Here is a 19670-nt window from a genome sequence, read left to right as displayed (position 1 = left end):
AAAGAATCACTATCCAACCAATTTTCAAAATTTCCAAAAACTGTGTATTACCTTTAAAGATAAACTCCAGTTCTGGTAAAAAAAAAAAATAATAATTCTCACAGAATCAAACGAAACTTACACTGAATGTTCAAGATTACAAATAAATGATATGTGCCAAACAATTTTGGAAGAAAATGTATACTGGCTGAGTAATAAGCATAGAAATACAAGGAAATCAAGGTAGTACTAGCCCCGACACCATGTGTGTTGTCCCATATATAGCTTTCTATGTGAGTGCTTGTTACTTTACCAAGATTCGGTCAAATTTATTATGATTTTGATGACTCCAGAACCTTGCAGTGCTCACCAATACTTACATGCTACATGATCAATTACTGTTTCTGATCCTTTCCACACCTTTTCTTTCACAATGCAATCGCATTACCAGTACTAAAGTTTATCTTTAATAAGCGGTTAGTTAGTTTGTTTGTTTCCACAATATTTCATTTTACAAAGAGTGAAACAACATAATGAATGTATTTATAATATACATGTACGTACAATACCGGTATACACTATTAAGAGATTTAGTGGCGGAACCTATGGAAAATCATAGCTTGTTGTTGATAGGCTCCTTAAACTACAAATGACATAATAAACTAAAGTAAAGTTTTTAAAATACAAATACACGCTAAAGCAGGGAAAGGGAGATTATAGGGATACATGAACCGATACTCACATTCAGTGGCGTACGCAGGATTTTTTTCGAAAGAGGGGGGGGTGGTTTATTAACTCAATACCTTTTACGAAAATAAAGCCCGAAGCAGTATTCGCAGGTACAAATGTTCGGTCGCCAGTAGAGGTGCGTGCTACCCCTAAATCCTAATGCATTGTTGCGATTTTCAACAATCGTGCCGTTTTGTGTTCATGATGTGGGTGTTTCTGCGCTTCATTACATTTCTCCAAGCTATCTGACACCAAATGAAATTCTAACTTTTCGAATTTACAATAACCCAATGTTAACGTTAAACCAACTCAAAACCCAATGATACCATTTAAAATCTTGGCCATTCTGGGATTATGTTCGGCCTGTCATCGATACAGTATTGGCCTTATCTGGACTGGAGTATCAGCGCTGTTGTTAAAGGAAATTACTCTTGCAACTGGTTTGAAATGAGGTTATGTTCACAATAGTGTTTACATTATATCTCTATTATTAGTCAAATTTATTATACAAATTACGATTAATTTTAGATTGAGATTGAGATTGAAAAGGTTTTATTAATTGCACTTCGCAGCCAGATGGCTGAATTATGAACAATTTACATTGGCAATAATACATACAAATGTGGTTTGTCATTCTCACAAATTATGATATACAGTATAAAACAAAATTCATAACAAAATTCGTAACCAATATGACTAAGGCAATAACAAGCAAATTAAATCAGGTTTAAAATATATTGTGTGAGGTGACACAAGAGTGGGTCAAAGGATGAGCAAGCAGGCCCTTTGCTCTTCAATACACGCTCTCATTCCTATACACGCTCCTATTCTCACTCCTGTACCATGGACACTCTCATAAACACTCTTATACACTCTCCCATTCACACTCCCATACACTAAAAATGCGGAATGTTAAATGTAAAAAGATATTTGATTCAAGCGAAATATACATAGAAGCATGGAACGATCGAGTATAAATATTATCAAACTTTTCAAAGTAATTAAATTTATTATAGAAAATGCGAGTAATTCCAACAATATTTGATTCAAGACAAGAGGCTAGCGAACATTGATGGCCAAGTCCTATATCAAACATTACAACTCAAATTTCAGTATGTCATATATTCCATGGGTAGATAAACAATAAAACTAGTTGACGGAACAGACACACCCGTTCCCGGGAGGCGTTTATTTTTTTATGCGCACAGATTGGGGCTTTTTTTTTTAAAGGGGTCTTGATTTACAGACTAATACTGGTCGTGTGCGTACTAGACAGTATAGTAGTAGAGGTCTGTTTTAATAGTGTTACATTTAATCCACTACCGCATGGAAAATCATTGCATCAACAATTAAAATCAAATTGGAAATCTGAAGAGGAGGCAGCACGTCAATAAGGAGAACATCACAATAATTAGTCAATAAAACTTAACTAATTTAAACAAAGAGGAATGTCATCTAAACACAGTTCGCGATGGATATACAAACTTCTTCGCAGCGCTAATGCGCTAGCTATAAAAATGACTAGTCTCACGTACGTGCAGACACTATTCAGAAGGGAAAGAACGTACTTCCCATAGGTTTAACACGCGCCATGCCCCAATCTGTGCCGCATAAAAAAAATAACGCTTCCCGGAGATCATACCCCATATCCCACAATTAGCATTATGCACAATTTATTCTTGTTACTAGTTGTTAAAACACCACTTCCAATTTACTTCTGTTGACGTTTACTTACTACTTTGCGTTTCACTTTCAATGTTTTTAAAACAAACATTATATTTGTTAAAGTCTACTAAGGGCTACTAATAAATACTAACAACATCAATAATAATGATAATGATACTTCTACTACTACTACTACTACTACTACTACTACGACTACTACTATTAATACTACTACTACTACTACTACTACTACTACTACTACTATTACTACTTACGATTATGGTAATATTGATTTTTTTTTTTTTTTAAGTTATGATAATAACATTAATTATTAAACTTATATAGCGCATTTTCTAGAGGATTCAATGCACTGCCTTTTAGGCAAATACAAATAAAGAACATTCGAAGAGGTATGTTTTCTGATTACTGTTTTCTGACTATTTCCTGTTTCTTAGAAATGCAAGAAGTATGTCCATAGGCGTAGGCAACAGATAAAAGGATTTTATTGCCAGTCTGTTTGAAATGTTTAGTGTGCACCCGACATGTAGAATGGCTTAATCACAGGTGCGAAGTTAATCCAACTCGTTATTTTACATTAAATGAATTATTGACGCAAGATATAATGGCTACATGACATCATCGATAAGTGAGGCACAGATCTCAAACTCTTCTGGGTTGAGCGTAGCTCCATTCCTTGCTTTCATTGTTAAGGGAGGTGCGCCCTCTGGTGTTGTGAATTGAAAGCGATGTAGAAGATGAGTAAAGAAGATGAATAGTTCCACCTTGGCTAACTGTTCTCCCAGACATCTACGACGACCTGAAAAACAGACAAGAAAACAAGGTTGAAGTATGTGAAATTATTGAATGGGATTAAAAGTTGTTAGTAAGATAAAGAGCTTCAGATTAGGTGGTCAAAGAGTTTTACTAATTTTTTTATATGGCTTCACCAACATAAGATCCCATTAACATTCCTTGTTTTTACAATATCTCGATGTACCTTTATGTTTTCACAATCTATATGATCTTTACTGAATCTTGTGTGAAATTGTGCATTTTTCAGTATTTATTTAAATAATAAACATATTGATGGGTGAAATAAATGAATCTTGGATCTCCAATATGGTGTAGACTCATAACCAGTCTATTATAAGTTAGCATACTATATTCAAGGCATTCATCCGAGGCTTGTAATTTTGTACTGCATGATGAAAATGTTTACTTTAAAGGTAATGCAAAGTTTTGGTATAGGGTCGTGAATTTGGTTCAAAAGAACATATTTGAAGCATATGCGATCCTACAATAATCAGTGATTGTTGTCGCGGTTGAAATCGAGTCTAAAGTGATAAAAGTGTAAATAATAGACTCTTTATATTGTATAGCTCCCTCTCAAGGTCAAGATATTAATTTAGCTATAAAACACAGTTTCTTGACTCAAATCGACAGATTAGCTATTCCCGTTTGGAAATTATATATCACAACTGCATATATGAGATTTTCATGATCGCAGCTATTATTGTAAGGCCGTATACGCTATTTGAAATTTATCAAAATTTACCGGGAGCACCGGTAAATTTTTATATTCAATTTTTCTCAAAAGCAGAAGTGTTTTAGGGACTAAATTTTCTAGTACTTATAATACATCCACAGGGGCATCAAAATATATAAAAATGTAAAGAATCACTATCCAGCCAATTTTCAAAAATTTCCCCAAACTTTGTATTACCTTTAATGTTCAACGCTACGATTAAAATAATATAGAAATCATGGAATCCTACAACAATCGTATCCCAATGACTAGGTTATTGCCAACGACCATCTCTTACAATTAGGGCCTCACGCATTTATTTGAACCCATGCTAGGGAGATCCTTGGTCTACTTGTGTGGATCCACCTCTCGCTTGGTAATCTTCGAGTCAAGTACCCCCTAGGACAACTACTCCCTAGGACAACTACCACCTAGGACAACTACCCCTAGGACAACTACCCCAGGACAACTGTCCCTAGGACATCTACCCCCGGAACAGCTAATCCTAGGATAGTTGTTTGGGGGTAGTTGTCTGGGGTAGTTGTCCGGGGGTAGTTGTCAGGGGGTAGTTGTCCGAGGGGGTAGTTATCCGGGGTAGTTGTCCTAGAAGGGTGGTTGCCCTAGGGGGTAGTTGTCCTAGGGGGTACTTGACTGGGGGTAGTTATCAGTGGGTAGTTGTCCAGGTGGTAGGTGTCTTAGAACCCTCATCGACACATACAATGCACTATAATTCTGAAGCATCTATCTCTTGATAAATACAATGGGGGGACAAGTGGTTCTTCGAGTGGCATATAAGAGTTAATGAATACAAAGAAGGGTTTACCCTCCAAAGTGACAGAAGATTATACCCTGACATGAATGAAGCCTTACCGATAGAGAATGGAATAAGTTCCTCCCTCTGAACAACTTGTTTGGTATCTGGGCTAAGAAACCTGTCTGGGTTGAATTCATCAGGTTTTTCCATAGGTCAGGGTCATGATGAATGGCCCATAGGTTTGGTAAGATGACAGTTCCTTCAGGGATGTCATATCCATTGAGAACAGTATCTTGGACAGGTGCATGTGGGACGCCAAGAGGTGTAATTGTAGCAAAACGTTGAATCTCAAGCAAAGTAGCTTCGGTGTAAGGCAAACTGGTCTATCTGTAAGACTTGGCAACGATTTCGTCCAACAACATCATCTAGTTCCTTATGTATCTTTTCTTGAACATCTTTATGTAATAGCATGTACATCAAGGCCCACTTTAGGGTTGTAGCAGTTGTCTCAGTCCCAGCAGCAAACAGATCAGCGACGGCGTGATACATGTTTTCTTTCGTGAAAGTGTGTTTAACCAGGAGTCTCGCGTTCTGCTTCTATATCTGTTCAGTGTACATCTCCACATAACATGTGGGAGATCTACGGCTTTTCTCCTGCTCCTCGTGGACTTTCAAGACCAGTGGCTTCATGAATCTATCATGGTTTTGTTGGAGTGCTATCATTCGTTTAAACCGCTCCCAGTAGAAATCTCAAGAACGGAAGGAAATTGAAGAGTCCTGCAACTTCCGCAATCTCAAAGCTTTCAAACAAAGAGGCGAGGATGGCTTTGAAACTCTCGTCGTTATAGTCAAAGCGCTTACCGAGGCTCAACCAACAGATGATATTGGAAACACTTACGACAATGTCATGAAAAGGTACAAAAGGCTTTGATTGTCTACTAGCAAAGATCGTCGCTAGCTGGCGTGCTTCATCTACGATAGTTTCTTCCATTTTAAACTTGCCCATACCAAGTGATCGTAGAGCGAGAGCGAGAAGCGACGGTGCTCAGTCTGCATCTGACCAAAGTAGGACACGATCAAACCTGAAAAATATATAACAGGACAAACACAATTCGTGACAGAACGAGTTAAACCTTGGATTTGCAGTAACCATGTCAATGTAACAATGCTGTTCATAATCCATAATTTGTTTGGAATTTTACTCCTGTCTATTGCATTGAGTTCGTTTGTATGAATGTATAGATTTATGGTATTACGCTGGCTCACAGTGCAGTAAGAAGTTGATTAGCCCGTGCATACAGCATACTAATCATTGTTTAAAGAGCATCATACTCTCAGTCTCAATTAATTTTCCCCGATTTCCGAATACCATCTCATTAATAGCGTCAAATACAATAAATGAATGATAAAACCAAGGTTGATTAAATACACATGGAAATTCCTGTTTCAAGGTAACAAGCAAGTAATTTTAAGGTAGAAACCTCTTCGAGTTTACTCGGTGAAATCATATTTGCCAACCTAAGCAACTTTTAAGTGCTTTAAATTCTTGGGCTGTATTTGATTGTTTCAGATATGATCGTTGATTGTGTACATAAAAGAATGGACTCAAAAAGTTTTTTTTTCTCGTTTCATATGTTGGTATACTATACTAGACATGCTAGGAGAATGGCAAAAATGAACTTTAGACGCTCTGCTTGTCAAGCGGAATGAGAACGATCAATGGCAGCCATGCTAATGCCAGGATAATAATTTCCGCTTTGGAAGCGGATAGAGACGTATACATGTGATTATGTGCTACACAAGAACCAGATATTATTATAAATATTCATTATGAATGTCCTTCCGATTGACTGTTTGAGCAATAAAGTAAAGTGGTAAATCACTACCATTTCAATTAAATTCAGTTAAATCCAACCCATTCAATAACTTTATCTGTCCACCGTAATAATTAATTCCACAAAATATTATCTTTACTCTTCCATCTAAAGGTACTATGTCCCTTTGCAGCCAACCTCAAATCTGTAGAACTTTGCAGGAATTATGAATATGTCATGTGTGTCATATCTGTGAAATTTAAACGTTAGCAGTGTCCTCATATTCAAATTATGCAAGGAAACCCGTTTACTTGCTAGACTTCACTGTCAGACACTATTGAGTGACTGACTGGCTCTTTTTTCTTCTTTGGTAATAACATACATGAAAAGAGTTGTAAAAGGTACATGAGCATTTGTCTACATCAATAACCACTTCTTGTGATGGCCAAGATTAAACTGATTGAATCTTTGCGCAGCATAAAACGTATGACCATTCGGTACAATTGTCTGAAAATCAAGATTATTACTTTTGGGCTCTATAGCCCTAAAGTCGATTTGACAAATAGTCGTTATTTTCCCACTTGAAGACATTTTCAAGCCTCACCTTTTTTATGGAAGTTCTAAATTAGTATTATCTTTCAAATGCAGTTGGAATTTAACTTTTTCATTTTTTTGCCCTGCAAATGGAACATAGTACCTTTAAAGGAAATTCTATTACGAAAATTAAATTATAATACTAAAATCTCCTTCGGCTGGCTGTTATTTTTGTCCGTTTCCCTTTTCCCTATATTTTGTTTCTCTCATTTTAACCATTCTTTCCCTCCTTCTTTTAATTCTCTTTCTCTTCTTCTTCTTCTTTAATTTCTTCTCAAGAATTAAAACAAATTGTATTTGTTTCGTCTTCTCATGCCACAAATCGTCGTCTTTTACGAAAAATATTATTACTGTCTGATTTCAAGTATATAATAATTTTGGATCACTGACATCAGGGGCGTAAATCCGTACCGAGGAGTGGGGGGGGGGGGATGATCGGCGATAGCCATCAAATACTAGCACGAGCACACGCCCACACTAATTTACGCAAGCGCGCGCGATCGCGCACGCACAAAACACACAAACACACAACACACACACACACGCACACACACAAACGAACAAACAACAAACAATATTAGAGAAAAAAAGACGATTCGTTGTACCGTTCTCGTCTCTTAATCCTCGTCTGAATGCAGTTTCCCCCTCCCCTCCCGCGCGAAGGCGGAAGCTATTACGTTTCATTAAATCATTAGAGAAAGAAGATGATTCGTTGTACCGTTTCTTGACTTTTAATCCTCATCTGAATTCAGTTTCCCCCCCCCCCCCCCCCTCCCTCCCGCGCGAAGCGCGGAGCTTTTACGTTTCATTAAATCATTAGGAAAAGAAGACGCTTCGTTGTACCGTTCTAGACTTTTAATCCTCATCTGAATTCAGTTTTTCCCTTCCCCCCTCCTGCTCGAAGCGCGGAAGCTTTTACGTTTCATAAAATCATTGGAGAAAGAAGACGATTCGTTGTACCGTTCTCGACTTTTAATCCTCGTCTGAATTCAGTCCACCCCCCCCCTCCTCCCGCCGCGCGAAGCGCCTAAGCTTTTACGTTTCATTAAATAATTAGAGAAAGAAGACGATTCGTTGTACCGTTCTCGACTCTTAATCCTCGTCTGAATTCAGTTCCCCCCTTCCTCCCGCGCAAAGCGCGGAAGCTTTTACGTTCATTAAATCATTAGGGAAAGAAGGACGATTCGTTGTACCGTTCTCGACATTTGATCCTCATCTGAATAAGTTTTTCCCTTCCCCCCTCCTGCGCAAAGCGCGGAAGCTTTTACGTTTCATAAAATCATTGGAGAAGAAGACGATTCGTTGTACCGTTCTCGACTTTTAATCCTCGTCTGAATTCAGTCCCCCCCCCCCCCCCCCCCCTCCCGCGCGAAGCGCGGAAGCTTTTACGTTTCATTAAATCATTAGAGAAAGAAGACGATTCGTTGTTCCGTTCTCGACTCTTAATCCTCGTCTGATTCAGTTCCCGCCTCCCTCCCGCGCGAAGCGCCTAAGCTTTTACGTTTCATTAAATAATTAGAGAGAGAAGACGATTCGTTGTACCGTTCTCGACTTTTAATCCTCATCTGAATTCAGTTTTCCGTTTTCATTAAATCATTAGAGAAAGAAGATGATTCGTTGTACGTCTCGACTTTAATCCTCATCTGAATTAAGTTTTTCCTTTCACCCCCCCCCCCCCCCCCCCCCTCCCCTCCCCCCCCCCCCCCCCCCCCTTCCTCCCGCGCGAAGCGCGAAGCTTTTACGTTTCATTAAATCATTAGAGAACGAAGACGATTCGTTGTTCCGTTCTCGACTCTTAATCCTCGTCTGAATTCAGTTTTTCCCTCCCCTCCCGCGCGAAGCACCTAAGCTTTTACGTTTCATAAATATTAGAGAAAGAAGACGATTTGTTGTACCGTTCTCGACTTTTAATCCTCATCTGAATTCAGTTTTTTATTTTTCCGTTTCATTCCCCTCTCGACCGATCCCCCCCCCCCCCCCCCCCCCCCCCCCCTCCTCCCGCGCGAAGCGCGGAAGCTTTTACGTTTCATTAAATCATTAGAGAAAGAAGACGATTCGTTTGCACCGTTCTCGACTTGTAATCCTCATCTGAAGTCAGTTTTTTTCCTTCCCCCCCCCCCCCCCCTCCCTCCCGCGCAAAGCGCGGAAGCTATTACGTTTCATTAAATCATTAGAGAAAGAAGACGATTCGTTGTACCGTTCTTGACTTTTAATCCTGAATTCAGTTTTTCTTTCTTCTTCTTCTTCTTCCTTTTTTTTCTCTCTTTTTTTTGTAATATCAGGGGGGATGATTGTACAGGCTATCCCCCCCCCCCTACTTCAAGCCAGGGGGGATGTAGCCCCCCCCCCCCCCGGGATTTACGCCCCTGAGTGACATTGTTTAGGGTCCTTGTTTCGTACAAACTATTATCAATAAGAAAAAAAATGTACAGTATATAGTTAAACGATTTTATTGACCATGAGTGGATTTGCCCTATATCTATGGCAGTTAGTCATTATTGTTTTTTTAATGAAAGAGTTAGAGAGCCGTCCGTAATGGTTGTATTCTATATTAGTCTTAAAGCTTATCAACACTAGTGTGGCTAGGAGGGATTAGACCACACAGCGAGGTCACTGACAGGTGGCTATCTCATCAACTCAGCTCTCAAATAACATAAGAAATAGAGGATCATGGGAGACCAACAGGCACCGATTGGGGAAGTTTTCTATACAGAGTAGCTACAAGTAGGACAGTGGGGCTTTAAAATATCGGAATGAGACTTATCTTCTTACCTTTTCCTTGGACAAGATTTTCAATCATGGTGATCTTCGGTCTGTCACTAAATTCATCGTTTGATTTCGCGAAGGCTTGTCTGACGAGAGAATAGTCACTGAGTATCACCGCATAAAATGATCCCATCTTCATACCGAAGATTGGTCCGTACTTCTTGGCCATGTCAGCTATGATAACGTGTGGCATATCTGTGCCTGCCAGACTTGGTAGGCCGCCTAACACCGGCCATTCCCTAGGGCCACGGGGAGGTAGATTCTTGTATTTCTTCTTACCCGATCGAACCAGAATAAATGAAAGCAAGAAAGCAATCAATCCTGCTAAGATAAATGGCGTGAAGCCATAATAGAAGACAGACGAAGACATTTTCTCTACTGAGGCATACATTTTGAAGTTGGTAATCCAATGCACAATATATAACCATGCATACGTATATTACGTATACCTAACTATACACTGTATACTTATTGCAGCTGCAGGGAGGTGCTTATAATGAATAGTAGGTCGGCACGTTATATTTAACGATTAGTCTACTTAATCAGACTAGTTTTGTTTTGTATTTGTCTGAAGCATCACCTTTCTCAGTAGGTCTATGGTCTAACCACAACAGAAACTGTGAGAAATACATGCACATTCTAAAATAAAAAATAAAGTATAATTAGAATGTTATTTGATAACAAGAAGTACAAATCGGAGAGCATAGCATTTCCCGGGTGTTCAGGCAGTGGAATCACACAGAGAACTTTTAAAGTAGTTTCAGATTCAAATGAGGTATAGAGCCCCATGCAAAGACCGGTGCCTCGCTAAGTATTCATATTTCGAAATGAAAAAGTGGATGAAGGAAGGAAAGGGGAAACTGACAAAATGTATATGTCGGCGGGGGGGGGGGGGGGAATTGTGTGAAAAAACAGCTTAGTTATATTCATGTATACGTCATATGAGTGAGAACAGTACATGTTACAACGTTACGAAGTTTAACGTCTTGACATCCGTATAAGGCCAACTATAGATAAAAGTATTGTTTAATGTGTTTAATGGAAAAATTATTATTTTCATTTTCAGTTTCAGTTTATATTTATAGTTCACATGTTGTATAATACATTTGAACTCATTCTAAGGAATAGGCAAACATTGGTCATATAATTACACGACGCATGTTAACCCATTCGTTCCTGAATACTTGTGTTACATTATCACTACCCGAACTAAAGCCATTACAAACTGATTGTCATATGGAGATGACACACATTGTATGAATCAGATATGAATGAACCTTTTTATTTACATAATCAGATAATATGCAAATGATGTCATTTAGAGATAGTATATAAACAAATTAGTATCAAGGTTCATTTGCGAACGACATCATGATAAACGAGTGTATTAAAATGAATCGCACTGTCAGCATCCGAGTATAACTAGTACTCTCAAGAAACTGAACTACACTGGCTTCCTATAGATAAGCGCATCATGTTCAAACTTGTATTAAATACATGAAAAGCACAACGCAGTTCTTCTCCTTCATACCTGACTGATTTGATCAAACAATGCCACCGACCCCGAACCCTCCGTTCAAGCATTGCTTTGTGTACCGAAAACCAATATAATATTCTATGGGGGGAGACCTTTTGTAGTTGCTGGACCAAACCATTGTAACAATCTTCCCAAATTCATACGACAGGCCCCAACTTCTGCACCGTCCAAATCTGTACTAAAACGCATCTCCTTGGCCTCAATTAATTATCTTAAACTGTATTTTTTTCCTTACTTACTTTATTTTTTAAAAAAAACACCATATTAGCTATCTTTCTATTATGTTAATTACTATGTTTAATAAGTTAATAATTTTAGTACTTATACGATCTGTATACTTCTCTTTGCTGATTCCTTTTTGTATGATTATATTTCTCTTGTCATTCATGCTTGTACAGCGTGTAGAGAATCTTTATTCTAATGCGCTCTATGAATATTGTACTATTATTATTATTGATTTAAAAATGAGTCATTAAACGAGTTCCTATGAGATTACTACATACTAATTTGAGAAAGTTTTGGCATTAGACCAGCAAGCTGTATTTAATAATGCGATATTCGATCAAGCAAAGTTCCCTCACTGGTATGTTTAAATGCCGATGAAGTAAATACAACAAAGTACGTATAGGGAGGTAGGATAGCTGTATTATGCCCAATATGGAGTAATCGTTGTAACATCTGAAAGGTTGCTTGAGAAAAAGAAACAATGGTTTTCTTTAGAGAGTTTCGATAAAATAAGAGAGATCTTGTCACTAGTCCTAGGACTTCGATAATGTTTAAGGATTGACACCATACAACGTTGAGACTGAGCAAGATATGGCGAGAAGTGATACCGATGAATTATGTTGAATATAACATAATTATCTAGAAAGGCTTCAAATCTAATCTCCAAGTACATAAGCAATTCTGATTAGTTGAACTGATATTCCCTTAAAGAATCCGTTGAATTAAAGGGACTTTGTAACATTGTTCAGATGAGAGATAGTGGTGCTAAGGTAGTGACTTCAATGCTAGATGTAGGCTACAATTAAAGATAATCTGAAAATTTGAGTGAAAACGGATCATTATTCATGGTACAAATTGGGAAAAACTGATCTGATCGATTCCTTAATTCTCCCAACTATATTATTCTACTTCTATTCTGCTACTTGTCAAAGCCTGTTCAGCATCAAGACAAGGACAATTTAATTACATTTTAGGTGCACGTAAATTTTCACAAAGCAATAAAACGGCTCTACATTCCATTCCAGACAGTGAAGTGTTGACAGATTTTTATAGCCTGTTTTATGTATTTTTCTCATGGAAAAACGGTTGGGAAAATTCAAAAATGTTTGGGAGAATTTACTGTTAATCACTGTTAGAGGGTGCCTCCCATCGACGCCTTCAAAGAAAACCATAGATATCTTTGTGGTTTGAGAATTTGTTCAGGAATTTTTGCATGTCAGAGGGTTAGTATAGTAGAAGGAATATAGTAAGTAACATTTTATACAAAAATTAAGCAATTATTTTCATCAACCTTCAACAATGTTACCCAGTCACTTTAAAGGGACTTTGTAACATTGTTCAGATGAGAGATAATGGTGCTAAGGTAGTGACTTCAATGCTAGATGTACAATTAAAGATAATCTTAACATTTGAGTGAAAACGGACCATTATTCATGGTACAAATCGGGAAAAACTGATCTGATCGATTCCTTAATTCTCCCAACAATATCATTACAATTTAATTACATTTTAGGTGAATGGAAATCGCCACAAAGCAATAAAAATGGTTCTACATTCCATTCCAGACATTTAAGTGTTGACAGATTTTGTAGAGCCTGTTTTATGTCTTTTTTTTCATGGAAAAACGGTTGGGAAAATCCAAAAATGGTTGGGAGAATATGCTGTTAATCATTGTTAGAGGGTGTCGTACTGTACATCGACGCCTTCAAAGAAAACCATAGATATCTTTGTGGTTTGAGAATTTGTTCAGGATTTTTTTGCATGTCAGAGGGTACAGTAGAAGGAATATAGTAAGTATCAGTTTATACAAAAAATTAAGCAATTTGTTCATCAACCTTCAACAATGTTACCAAGTCACTTTAAACCACAGACGCGATGAATAAACAGTGTACATGCATATTTTGTTTACGGAATGTACATCATAATGCATTCAAAGAGTTGGTTCCATTGGAGAAAAAAGACACACTCTTTTATTCATTCAGTCAGGCGAAATTAAAGGTGTCCCGGGATTCATGAAGTTACCACCAATTAAATACAATAAAAAAGTAAATGTCTTTCACCGAATATTAATACCTACTCATGTAAAAGAGCTTAATCCAGCTTGTCTTTGTGTTCTTCCCTTTTGAATAATGTTGTATGTCGATGATCAGTTCAAGGTTCATGTGATATTTCGAAAGCCATAAGGGCTTCATAAAAGGAATCACTGATCTACGAAGAAGTATTAAAGCAAGTGAACCTACCTTTTCCTTCTGCGATGTTTTCAATCATTGTGATCTTTGGTCTGTCACCAAATTCTTCATTTGATTTCGCGAATGCTTGTCTGATGAGAGAATAATCACTGAGTACTACTGCATAGAATGAGCTCATCTGCATACTGAAGATTGGTCCATATTTCTTGGCCATTTTAGCTATGATAACGTGCGGCATATCTTTGCCTGCCAGACTTGGTAGGCTGCCTAACACCGGCCATTCCGTAGGGCCGCGGGGTGGTAGATTCCTGTACTTCTTACTCCTACCCGATCGAACCAGAATGAATGAAAGCAGGAACGCAATGAATCCTGCTAAGATAAATGGCGTGAGGCCATAATACAAGACAGACGCAGACATCTTCCCAAAAACTACATGCATCCTCAATTTCTGTAGTACGTATGTCAGTTTACAAGGCAAAATGTCTCGATTGTCTGTATTTATATTGAACTCTATATCGAGGTACTGAGAGATTGTGGATTACGTAAGTCTTCCATTATCGATGCTCCGGTGTCAATATCGTCTCTGTCATTTCTAGCACTGACGGACGGCAGAACCTTAAGCAGGGCTCCCACTTAGCCGAGTTTATGGCTAGCCATTTTATCATTAAAACATATTTTGGATATCACGAATTCAATTCCTGATATCAAGAATTACCGATGCTTTACAACGTAAAATTATTTCTTGATATCAAGAAATATGTTTTAATGATAAAACGGCTTGCCATAAGCTCGCGCCAGCTCGCCACAACTCGAGGCTCCAACTCGGCTAAGTGGGAGCCCTGCTTTATACCATACCAAATCCTAACTCTTATGTAACGAGTCGAGCAATAAGGACGCAGGATTCAATTTCAAGGATTCCACTTGGTTCCATCTTTATTGGTTCTGGCTATTTTCTGTCTCTTTTAATATCCACGAACTGTAGGTCCTGCAAGGGACACACCCAAATTCAGCATGGAGTCTTTTGTGTATAAGTACCTCCTTTCTCGGAGCCCACCAAAATATGTGTCTCTCTACCAACATGACCAGCATACCTTCTCCGCATACACTGTCCACGTACTTTTATTAATATATTCATGCCATGTATGCTATTTGAAGTGTTTACCATTGTTTAAGTCATGGCTTCCACAAGTTGCAGTGGTTGATTTGAATATGTGTACGCCTGCAGTCATATTACTACACTTATATACTTTTGTTAAAAAAAGAACCACCCCACACAAGCTCACACACACACAGACAGGCGCCACAATTGTGGAGACATGTCCTGAATTTGAAGAAATTGACCTCAGCCTCATTGGGACGAAGACGAGGGGGAATTAAAAAATGTTTCGATAAGTGGTGTGAAACATGTCCATATATGCCCACCGCTAATACAATCAATTTTTAACAGTTCTGTAATGGAAATTAACAAATCTTGAATACCCAATTTTGGATACTCTTTTTACGAATTGACGTTCTGAAATTCCCAAGGTGTGTTAAGAATGAACCAGCATTCACAAGGGCCATATTTCCTTAGGATATGTCTCTGTCCTGACATTTACCGACGACCGTAAATAGGGAATTTTAGATCTGCACGACGACATAGTGGACTGCTACTTGTGAAGTCCTTATAAGGCACTGTGATGTCCTTTTGAGGCGCTGCCAGTGCCTCAAAAGGACGTAACGCGTAGCAGTCTACTATGTCGTCGTGCAAATCTAAAAGTCCATATTATCGCAGGCAAACAAAGTAAACATGTCTGTTCTTTAAGACTAGGTAATATCGAGTCCAGCTGTATTGTTCGATCTTTGTCTTTTGTTATTTACTAAGGAGCCATTAAGATATCCTGTCGCTGGATAATAACATCACCATAGGTCGCGGACAAAGGTGGTTTCATCAAACGATCCGGCGATACTATTGTCCCAAGTGTTATAATATGGAGTTCAATCATACACGGAATTCTTTGCACACCATTCATGTGACTGCATGACAAGACGACATGTAAGTATTTTTTTAATATTTTTTTTTTGGCGGGGGGGGGGGGTCGTTTCTTGAAACCAACTCTATGACCATGACAAGTCCCCCCCCCCCCCCAACTGTGAATGGAGGGATACCATGCGTGTTCCCAAACTCTCCAGCTCGTAACAAAAGAAAAAGGGTTACCCGTATTGACTTTACACACAGGACTTTTGCTGAAAATGGGGGGGGGGGGTGCTGAAAAGGCTCGTATAACAAAAGAAAAAGGTCGACCCGTATTGACTGTACACACCGGACTTTTGCTGAAAAGGGGGGGGGGGTCGCTGGGAACACGCATATGCGTACCCTAAATAACACTGAGTGGGGGGGGGGGGGGGGGGGGGGGTCGGCGACAAGTCATATCTTTGTCCGCGACCTACATGTACTTGTATTTTAATATGACGGTCTCGTGCAAGTGTACCCACTACCACTACAAGTCACCTACGCAAGTAATCGGAACGCGTGTAATATTTTACTATTTTGTTAGTATTTATTTATTTGTTTATTTATCTTCAGGACACTTCTTAGCGTCTTATCAGGAAACACACGAGAGGAGTTAGTACAGATTATTGCACAGGGGAACCTGTATTAGCAACTTTCGTGCAGTGACTGTCGTCTGGGCAAGATGGATTTTGGTATAAGTCTCACAACGTTTCTTCTAGGAATGGTAACCTTCCTTGTAACCTTGATGATGGTCTGGTCTCGAACCGGGAGAACGTATGCCAATCTCCCACCGAAGGGACCTCCCGAATGGCCGATCATTGGCAGCCTGCTTAGCCTAGCAGGAGAGCACCCACCTCACCAGATCTTAGCTAACATGGCCAAGAAGTATGGACCTATCTTCAGTATGCAGATGGGATCATTCTATGCTGTGGTACTCAGTGATTATTCTCTCATTAAACAAGCTTTTGCAAAGTCCGGAGATGACTTTAGTGATAGACCAAAGATTGCTATGATAGAGCATTTAGCAGAAGGAAAAGGTAAATATACTAAATATATCCAAAAGTTTGTGCCAGCACTTATGTTCTCTTTAAATGATATCATTGTTTAATAGCATAAGTTTAGACAAAAATAAAGAAGAATAGTTCATTACCTTAGAGTTAATTTAGCCATCTGCTTATTGATATTTATACATTTCTTTTTATTTCAAAAATTTGCAAAAGATTGTCGGTTCACATTATTTGCTTTTAAGTTACACATTTCATTTTCAGTGGCGGTAATGTATAAATGATGTGATATATCACTTTCTTATTCCTTTTATTATGTTACATTTCATCTGTTAGTGTGTGTGTGTATGGCCATGATAAATAACAATGTTTTATCATATTTCTTTCTTCTGCTCTAGGTCTCATCTCGGGTTACAATAGCCCGGCCCAAATTGAACAGCGTCGTTTCACATTTTCTGCTCTCCGCTCTCTTGGTATGGGAAAGTTTCGAATGGAAGAGACGATTTCAGAGGAGATTCAACACCTTATCAAGAGCTTTACAGAACGCAACACCCAACCGTTCATTCCATTTCATGACATAACTGTGTCAGTTTCTAATGTCATTTGTTGGTTGAACTTTGGAAAGCGATTTGAATATAACGATGACGACTTCAAGGGTGTCCTGGAAGCCCTCTTTGGAATTGTGGAGATTACCGAAATCGGAGGTGTTTTCAATTTTCTGCCCTTCTTGCGTTTTCTACCTGGAAGCGGTCTTAAGAAGTGTTTCAAGCACAAGGCTATATTCGACAAGCACATGTATCCTCTAATAAGAAAAATAAAACAAAGTTACGACGACAAGTTCGAGTCAGCAGAGTGTTACATTCACATGTATGCTGATAAGATAGCCGAAGCTGCGAAGCAGAACATTGTCCCAAATTTGTTCAATGATGGGAACATGGTGTTGGCAGTAGCGGATCTCTTCGTTGCGGGTACTGAGACAACTGCTACAACTCTTAAATGGGCGCTGCTTTACATGGTGGTCAATCAAGACGTTCAGAAAAGAGTACAAGAAGAACTGGACAGAGTGGTCGGTGTGGACCGGCTGCCTAGTCTGTTGGATAAACCTAACTTACCTTACACGGAAGCCACCTTACTGGAGATTCAACGCAAGGCGTCTATCGTACCATTGGGAGTCCCACACGCACCTGTCCAAGATACTATTCTCTATGGATACGATATCCCTAAAGGAACTGTGGTCTTACCAAACCTATGGGCCATTCATCATGACCCTAACCTATGGAAGAACCCTGATGAATTCAATCCAGACAGGTTTCTCAAACCAGACACCAAACATGTTGTTCAGAGGGAGGAACTTATTCCATTCTCTATCGGTAACTATTGATGATGCAATACCATTTGTTGGCATAACTTACCAAATTGTATAATTTTACTCTATTTTCAAGTAGTCTGACCAAGATTACTTGAAAAGAAAAGAAAATGATCACTAAGAGTATCATCTCAAGACACCTAATTGTACACAATAAGTTATATGATGGGATCAATTAGGGAACTAACTCAATTGGTCACTTACAATTTAATTTTTTCAGAGTGTGATGTGTTGAGTGCAGTTTACTGATAATTCACACACAAAATAAAATGGGACAAGAGGAACGAGTCAGAAAGCTCTACAGGTGCATGTTATTCTGACAAAATCTTCTTTATCTAATATTGCAAACTTGAAAAATAGCTATATACAAAGAGTTAGTTTAATGGCGCTGAATAAACGGATAAAAGAGAATAAGGAATATTTTCCTTAAAGATAAGGTACAACATTACAAACTGGTAGTTTTTCAGCTCTGCGCCATTGTCACATTACCATCGACTGCACTGTCACTTTCATTTGGCACTTGTTTTGTACAATATACAGTTAACCACTGTAATTTATAAATTTGATGTTTTTATTTGTTCGTAACTTAAGAATGAAAGGTGGACCGGTTGAATTATATTGAATCCTTTTAAATGTAAGCTTTAATAAAATATGTCACATTCTCAAGAAAATAAATCGGGACGAATCGATTTTTCACGTAATTAAAAATTTACAAAACATGATAAGGATTTGGATAATTTAGTTGTTAGTACATGTATATCAACATGTAGACCCTTCTGGTCGGATCAAATTTGATACCATTTTCATTCATGTTTATGTATTATTTTGTTGCTCTGTCAGGACGTCGGAGGTGCATCGGTGAGGAGTTGGCCAAAGTGGAGCTCTACCTCTTCTTTACTCACCTGCTGTGTCGCTTTCACTTCATCTTGCCTCCAGGAGCACCCCAACCTACAATGGAGGGAAGATCTCTCGCTACATTCGTACCCCACGATTATTCGTTATGTGCTATTCCAAGATGCAGGGACAAGGACTTTGAGGAATCATGATCTTATTTATATCTTTAATAATCATTGAATTATCTTGGAATTGTAATTGTAATTGTAACCAATTCAAAACCAAAAAAGGCAAGTTTGAATCAAAGACAATACGCCAAGAACAGCCAACCACTTACAAAGTATGCGCATGGATTCAAGCCGACTCCTGATTGGTTTAGATTACCTAATCATGATTAAGATGAAGGCGTAAATAGAATATTCCTTCTGATTGGCTAATATCAATCAATAATGATCAAGGTGTGGTTGTAGCTCATATACATGAGCGAGCTGATTCCTGATTGGTAAAGATTAACCATGAGTGGGTAAAATTACTTCAGAGCCTCATGCCAAGACTATGTTGTGTAGATCCAGTAAACCGGGAAACGAGCGAATATGACAAAAGCACTTCGGTACTCTTTACTTTTGCCATTAAAGGTACTATGTCCCATTTGCAGGCCAAAAAATTGAAAAATTTAAATTCGAACTGCATTTGAAA

General features: G+C 38.4%; 2 protein-coding genes across 2 annotated transcripts; one reads left to right on the top strand and one right to left on the bottom strand.

Moving 5' to 3' along the window:
- Nucleotides 1-2898: 2898 nt before the first annotated feature.
- On the bottom strand, nucleotides 2899-10370 carry LOC100888078 (cytochrome P450 2U1). The gene is given in 8 exon segments (XM_030983842.1): nucleotides 2899-3190; nucleotides 4769-4858; nucleotides 4861-5034; nucleotides 5037-5054; nucleotides 5057-5249; nucleotides 5386-5640; nucleotides 5643-5734; nucleotides 9833-10370. Coding segments are annotated over 8 exon segments (1398 nt in total). The 5' UTR covers nucleotides 10218-10370; the 3' UTR covers nucleotides 2899-2999.
- A 5305-nt stretch (nucleotides 10371-15675) lies between these two features.
- LOC581193 (cytochrome P450 2U1-like) lies at nucleotides 15676-19228 on the top strand. Its single transcript, XM_030982780.1, has 4 exons — nucleotides 15676-15812; nucleotides 16344-16807; nucleotides 17173-18144; nucleotides 18981-19228. Exons 2-4 carry the CDS (start codon nucleotides 16453-16455, stop codon nucleotides 19184-19186), a joined length of 1533 nt encoding a protein of 510 aa, XP_030838640.1. The 5' UTR covers nucleotides 15676-15812; nucleotides 16344-16452; the 3' UTR covers nucleotides 19187-19228.
- Nucleotides 19229-19670: the final 442 nt, after the last annotated feature.

Source organism: Strongylocentrotus purpuratus, unplaced genomic scaffold (genome assembly GCF_000002235.5).
Source record: "Strongylocentrotus purpuratus isolate Spur 01 unplaced genomic scaffold, Spur_5.0 spur5_scaffold_13, whole genome shotgun sequence".
In the NCBI taxonomy this organism is placed as follows: Eukaryota; Metazoa; Echinodermata; class Echinoidea; order Camarodonta; family Strongylocentrotidae; genus Strongylocentrotus; species Strongylocentrotus purpuratus.
This window is presented reverse-complemented; position numbering and strand designations above follow the sequence as displayed.

Bases quoted from the DNA above. Each gene is read 5' to 3' on its own strand.
- LOC581193 (XM_030982780.1), top strand. From the start codon at position 16,453: ATGGATTTTGGTATAAGTCTCACAACGTTTCTTCTAGGAATGGTAACC. The intron at 16,808-17,172 runs GTAAATATACTA...CTTCTGCTCTAG, and splicing joins GCATTTAGCAGAAGGAAAAG to GTCTCATCTCGGGTTACAAT. The intron at 18,145-18,980 runs GTAACTATTGAT...TTGCTCTGTCAG, and splicing joins ACTTATTCCATTCTCTATCG to GACGTCGGAGGTGCATCGGT.